Source organism: Corvus brachyrhynchos, unplaced genomic scaffold (assembly GCF_000691975.1).
Source record: "Corvus brachyrhynchos isolate BGI_N302 unplaced genomic scaffold, ASM69197v1 scaffold220, whole genome shotgun sequence".
In the NCBI taxonomy this organism is placed as follows: Eukaryota; Metazoa; Chordata; class Aves; order Passeriformes; family Corvidae; genus Corvus; species Corvus brachyrhynchos.
This window is the reverse complement of record NW_008236209.1, coordinates 842,243-848,671: the sequence shown is the minus strand read 5'-3', so window position 1 is coordinate 848,671 and position 6,429 is coordinate 842,243. Positions and strand designations below refer to the sequence as shown.

At 47.9% G+C, this 6,429-nt stretch overlaps 1 protein-coding gene and 1 long non-coding RNA gene across 2 annotated transcripts in view; one reads left to right on the top strand and one right to left on the bottom strand.

The window, feature by feature from the left end:
• Positions 1-6,429, bottom strand: part of F9 (coagulation factor IX) — a 13,772-nt gene that overhangs the window by 4,936 nt on the left and 2,407 nt on the right. Inside the window, exons 2-5 of the mRNA XM_008641485.2 lie at positions 5,654-5,817; positions 5,292-5,316; positions 3,228-3,341; positions 1,422-1,550 (exon numbers count right to left, since the gene is read on the bottom strand). Coding sequence (XP_008639707.1) covers positions 1,422-1,550; positions 3,228-3,341; positions 5,292-5,316; positions 5,654-5,817 — 432 coding nt within the window. The remainder of the gene's footprint in view (positions 1-1,421; positions 1,551-3,227; positions 3,342-5,291; positions 5,317-5,653; positions 5,818-6,429) is intronic.
• On the top strand, positions 3,348-4,415 carry LOC108448568. The gene is made up of 3 exons (XR_001864504.1): positions 3,348-3,491; positions 3,530-4,181; positions 4,252-4,415. It is a non-coding gene; the product is annotated as an uncharacterized LOC108448568 (long non-coding RNA).

The window sequence follows — 6,429 nt, the reverse complement described above, 5'->3', positions numbered from 1 at the left end:
GTCAAAATAGTAAATAGCACCAGGCATTGTCTTTCATCTGAAAAGCTTTCAGAAGCACTGAGCAAACAAACATTAGTGTAAAATCAGATGTGAGTGTGGCCTACTGAGACTTCATCCTTTATTTTTAAACAGTTCACTTTAGGAACAGGACTTAGATGAGTGTTGAGTGATGGAAAGTGGTGCCTGCAAGGTTAGCCTATGAAAGGAAGTTTTCAGAGCCAACAAAAGCTGTGCTTTTGCAGGAAGGGCAATCACCGAACCTGAAAGATGATCTTCTTGCTAACTGAAAACCTTTCTGGTCCAGTGAAAGTGATACGGCATGTTGGGCAACACAGGCCTGAGCTCTTGAGGATCTCTTTTAACAGGATTCCTAGCCTAGGATACTTCCTACGCTGACTGCTGACAGCCAGCACGTTCAGGAGGTCAAGGTCAACCTTGCTGTAGCTGTCAGAGCTCACCTGTGCAGGTACCTGCATGCAAGCTTGGGTGTGCAAACCCGCTGCACTCAGGTGTTAGAAATGTGATAGCATCAAATGTTAAACTGACTTCAGATGACAAAATATTTATCTGCTCAGTGTCTTCTCTGCCAGATGTGCTTCTGAGATGTTCATGCCCAATTAATTTGCTGTGTTGTGGTGGGTTGGGTCTGCACGTGTCAGTGTAATGGTCTAGGAGCAGGGTAGAGCTGGGGAATATAACAAGAACCAGCTATTCCTTAGCCCTTTGTGAAGCTGCAGCCTCAAGCAATGCATTTTCCTTCCACCCCACTCAGTATAACAGCTAAGCCAGAGTCTGTTCTCACTGAGGGTCTCTGCAGATACAGTGCTGGGAGGACAGCACCACCACAAAGCTTCACTTGTACCCACCCAACTCAGGTAATTATAAGACACTGGGTGATGGCCAGCCGTGAAATGAACCATCAGAAGGATTCACAGTAAGCAAAATCTTTTGTTCTGAAAAGTTCAGAGCATCCTCAGTGTAGAATCAGTAACTAACTAGTAGCTCCCACTGGAAGAACACGGGAGCTCTGGCTGGGTGCTGGTGCGGCTGAATATCAACTTTCTGCCTTCGGAAAACTCCTGATCCATATTTAGAACTGTAAGATGGCTGCAGGTAGGAGAGGAGCCTGTGTGAGCAGCTATCTGAAACAAGCATTTGCCCTTGAACAAATTCCTGGACAACTACCCTCCCTCTCCACCCACCTAGGCTAAAAAAGGGATGTTTACATTGAATCCTTCCAGCCAGACCCCGCAGCTGCCCTCGGGAAAGTGCAGGGTCGGGCTCTACATTTGCTAAGCAGGAAAACATGCAACAAGGTTTCCAACAGGATATTGCATATCTATGAAATTCATGTCTCTAAATCCAGAACAAGACCTTGAACACCTTAACCCAAATCTCTTAAAAACAGTTTGAAAGTTAACCTGTAGGTTCGCAGGACTTTCCATCTTCGTGAAGTTTATAGCCAGCGGCACAGGAACACACAACCTTCTGCGGGGGGTCATGACTGCAAAAGTGCTTGCAGCCTCCATTTTTAATAGCACAAGTGAAGTCTGAAAAAATTAAAATGAAGTTGTGAGAGCTCTTTTGAAACACAAGTGGTCAGAGATTTGTTGAGACTTGGGGTTTTGGGCTCAGTAACCCCCTGTGTTGGATCCAGACTATGGAAAACAGATGATTGTTTGCAAGGAGATGGGGAAGAAGGACAATCCCATCCCTGCTCACAGTGAGGGAGCAGCAGGCACTTCTTCGAGCAGGCAGGTTGGGGAGTTCATAGAGCCCCACAGAGCCCAGGCACAGCTTCCTGTCTCCAACAATGGCATGCTGTCTGAAATTTGGCAGCCTGACCCTGAAGGACTCCTGCAAATATTTGGTCACAAGCCACATGATTTCCCCACTGCTGGGCTGCTTTCCCCACGCTGTGCTTATGGCAGTGGGGGAAAACACCACACACCAGGTTGGAGCAAACCCTGCACCCAGGCAGGGCTTCGCACTGCGATTATTGCTGGGCTCTGAATTAAAACTTTAGGACAAGCCTTCTGTTCTTCCTGACGTACGAATCAATCATCATAGCCTGGCTTGGAAGACCCATTTCAGCCGGATGTGTGATGAAACAAGTCCCAGCCTGAGGTAGAGAGAGATGTCCGTGACTTGCACCTGTCCTTTCCCACCCCACCTCTCACTCCTCTGTGGTGGGAACCCCCTGGAAGTGGGAAGCCACAAATCTGCAGAGGCCCTTGCAATTCTCAGTGAGTTTTCAAATAACTTCACAGCAGATTAACTCCACTCCTACTTCCTCAAGGACACCTCCCTTCCTGTAGCCATTTTAATGCCATCATTTACTATTTTTACAGAGCTCTTCTTCATGCCTCACTTCCAGCTCTATTTTTGCTCCTGTCTCACTTCCCCAAGAAATTTGCAATGAGACTATTTAAATTTGATGCAACTTTGAAATGCTCTTTTTAACGTACGCTCCTCTCTTGCCAGAGCAGAAATACAACTAGAAAGAGAATCTTTTATTAGTGCAGTGAGTCTAGCACATTATGCGAGTTGCACAGCCCCTGATTATATTATAAGAGCTGAATATCCCTCTTGCTTAAATTATCAGCTGTATGGTTTTCATAAACTCCTAAACCCATCAGGAAAATATTTGCCTTTTATTTGCCTTCAGAATCAAGGTTTCTGCTGATACTTATAATTATTAATTAAGCAGAGTGCCATTGAGAGGAAGCTGGGATAATCCTGCCCTGCCCAGCACCTGCTGCCCAGCCTGGCATGAGAAAGGGAAAGGGGAGTGGGAGAATGGGGGCTCCATGGGGGTCTGTGGGAAACTGCTGCTCTCAGCAAGTGAGCAGGTTGTCCCTGAGTGAGCAGTCCTGGAAAGGCTTGTGCTGGGGACATAAAGGAAGGGCTCTGTGTCAACATTTGCCCTGGCAGCCACAGCTGAACAAAAGACCTTGAGCCTGAGTGTCCACTGAACCCTCCATAAGAGCAGGTGCTTGGCAGAGGTGGAACTGGGGCTGCACTGGGGGCTGGGAAGGACCAGAGATATCCACTGCAGTATCCCTCTGCAATCCCCAGTGCCGACTGGCTGAATTTACACTTTCCTGCAGTGCCTCACAGCAAAGCAAAATGAAACAGCCCCCGACAGGGTGAGACTCTGACCCCATTTGATCCCATGGGGTTTCAAGCAGAGCAGCACAGCCACTGGAGGAGCCCCTGGTACATACCTATCTCACAGTTCTTGCCTTCATACCCAGCTGGGCACCAGCACACGTAGGAATTTATCTGGTCCTTGCACATGGCTCCGTTTTTGCAGGGATTGGGGTTGCACTGATCTCCATCTTGGAGAGAAGACAGGAGAGTTAACAAACACGAGCGTCCTCCACGTCTGGTGCCCACCACGTGCTGGAGCCTTGCTCTGTGCAAGCTGAACAAGAGACAGCACAGCCTCCTTCTTTATAATGGAGAATCAGTCAGATCCTGGCAGCCAAGTGCACAGCCTCCTTCTTTATAATGGAGAATCAGTCAGGTGGACACCAGACAATGTCAGCGCTGGGGCGACAGCAGCAGCAGCAGTTACTGCAGTCCCAGATGTGTCCCCTGTGGGCTAATTCTGCTCATTTCAGCAGAACCCCTCTTCAGTCACCCTCATGCAACATCTCAACAGGACCTCAAGTCTTGGCCAAATTAGACAAGTTTAGAAGGTTTGCTACTTCAAGAGTGCTGTAAGTGTCCTAACCTGGATTGTTTTAGCACTAAGGCTGCTCTGTGAAAGTTTGGGTCTGTCCACTGTGGTTTGGAGACCTCTCTGCATGTTAGGATTGACAGTCTTCATCATTGCTCTTTCTTTCTCAGTCCTGTACTGCTATTACCTGGTCTAAATTTTTCCTTATGTGCCAGGGCTTTTATTTGCACAGCTGCCTCCAGCTGAGGACCTGAGGCTTTAATGAAAATACTCACTAGTGCAAAACTGGTGATCTAACACTTTGGAAGGGTAAACCAGTGATGTTAAATGACAGGGGATGCCCTTTGAAATACTTGAGCCAGGGCATGGAGACAGGGGAAGGTCTTGCTGTGTTTGTGTCTGCCAGTAAGTGTGGCAGTTAATGGGGTTTTCAGGAATGGGCTGGAATGCAAACGGGAACAAAATGGTTTGGGCTCACCTGAGTCATGGTGCCGAGGTTTGCACGTAAGGTGAGGGCTGCAGCTGCTGCCGCTGCCTGGTGAGGGCAGTTGGGTTTGGGTACCGAGGTTTGCACGTAAGGTGAGGGCTGCAGCTGTTGCTGCTGCCTGGTGAGGGCAGTTGGGTTTGGGTGCTGTGCGAGGGGTGAGCTCCTGTGGGCTGCACTTGTTGGGAATAGCTTGCACACTGAACAGTAAACCAGGCACTTCGGATGACAGAGGAATATATGGCATTCCTTATTGTTGATGAGCTAATTTGTTACAGTGGCAGGGAAACAAATGCAGTGCTGAGTTTCATCAGTTGTTTTTTCAGAGGACAGTCCTACAATGCAAATGTAATGCTTTTATTTTATAGTCTGGACTGAGTAATCTGAATTATTTAAGGCTTTCTAGTGAGATGTTCTGGGCACTTTGCCAATCTACGAAAGAGTTCATTTATTGAAATGTCCTTAAAATTAGTTACAGATGTTGTAGTGGGCATTGAAATCTTTTTGTTAAGGGACCAAGGAGTTGTTGGGGATGGAGACTGAAAGGAAGTAGAAGATGTGGAAAGAAAACAGTGAAGTTAAGGGTTTGGGAGCAATGGTGTGAATTGCAAACAGCTGTTCGCTATGATCATGTTGAGTCTCCACTTTAATATGGCATTTCTAGGGATTCACACTGTGCTTTTGCAAGGCTGTGCCTTATCTGGAGATCTCTGCTTGAGAACAGAGCATTTGCTGTTTGCTGAAGGGGTGTTAATTATTGCTGTGGTATTTTACTCTGTAACACAGCTGAAGCTGAAGCCCAGAGCGTGACCTGGGCTCAGTGAGATCCAGTAGTTTGCCTGAACTGGTTTTGTTCCATGAGGTTATTGAAATTCATTCAAAAAACCCCTGCTTGAACAAATAAAGCGCTAAGACATCTTTTTTTTTTTGTTGGCTTGCCATTTCTATACCAATGGGACAGGCCAAGGCTGGGTGGCTGCAGGATTTGGAGTGCAAGGCTCTGACTGGCTCTGTCATAACACAGTTTCTGGATGCTGAAATACATTTGTTACAGTACCATCAGCTCTTTATGCACTGAGAGAGGAATATTAGACATTAGAACATGAAGAAAGCAGCTCTTACCAATGTATGTTTGCCAAAACTGCATCTGCAAAGGGAAAAAAAAAAAGTTTTCTTTGATTTCTAATTTCTGGGTACTGTCTGATGGCAGTAGTACTGGGATGGCTCCAAAGATGAAGGAAAGGACTTGCAGGGAAATCACCACCTCCATAATCCCAGTGGTGACTGATAAAGCTTCTAAAGCAGTTCCCCAGCCCAGGTGATGGAGCACAAATGAGAACCAACCATGCCAGATGCTGCCCTTGGCCCTGTAAGTTTTCTCCTTGCTGTTTCCTCCTCTGCCCCCTCTGTGCGCACCTGAAGGGCCCGTAGAGGTGTGGGCTGGAGGGAACAAGGTGCTGCCATTTTGCAGCAGCAATACTCACCGTCCTCTCTTCGTTTTCAAACACTTCTCGGGCTTCTTCATAGCTGCACTTTTCTTCTATGCACTCCCTCTCGAGGTTCCCAGGAATAACCTCTTCCAGCCTGTTTGAGTTGGCTCTCCTTTGCCTCTGCAGAACTGAGCTTGCCTCTTTGTTCTCGATGAACACTGCAATTGGGGCAGAAACAGGGGCTGGGGAGACGCCTGTGCCGTGGGTGCTGCAGCTGGGATGGGCTCTGCTCTCCCAGAGAGCCCTTTCCAGGTGTGCAACCCCTGTTGCCCCATGGCCAGGGACATTTCAGGAGGGTTATTGTGGACCTGAGGTTTCTTTATTGCCCAACTTCAGTGCAATCCAAAGGATCAAATCTGGAGAGCCAAATGTCAAAACAGTCAATAAGCAGAAAGGACTGATGGCAAGAGGGTGATTGGGAGTGCTGAAGTTTGATGCTTAAAATACCCTAAAGCAGATGGTGTGAGAATCTCCCATTACAGATGCACAGACTGGAACAAGCTGTTTGAGAGGGGAAAATAATAGGCTTTTTCATGCTGCTGCTTGGTGAGGTCTTGTTTGGACACAGAAATTGTCCTGCTCTAACTGCGTGTGCCCGTGCTGGCTGTGAAAGGCCATTTGCCTCCGCAGCAGCTGTGGCCCTTGGAAGCTAGGGGCCATTTACTCCTCTCCCTGCCCCTCATCCTTGCCCACGCCGCTGTGTCCCAGCATCTCCTGCTGCCAGGAGGGGTGACACGAGCCTTCCTCAGCCCCTGGGCCACGTCGTGGCA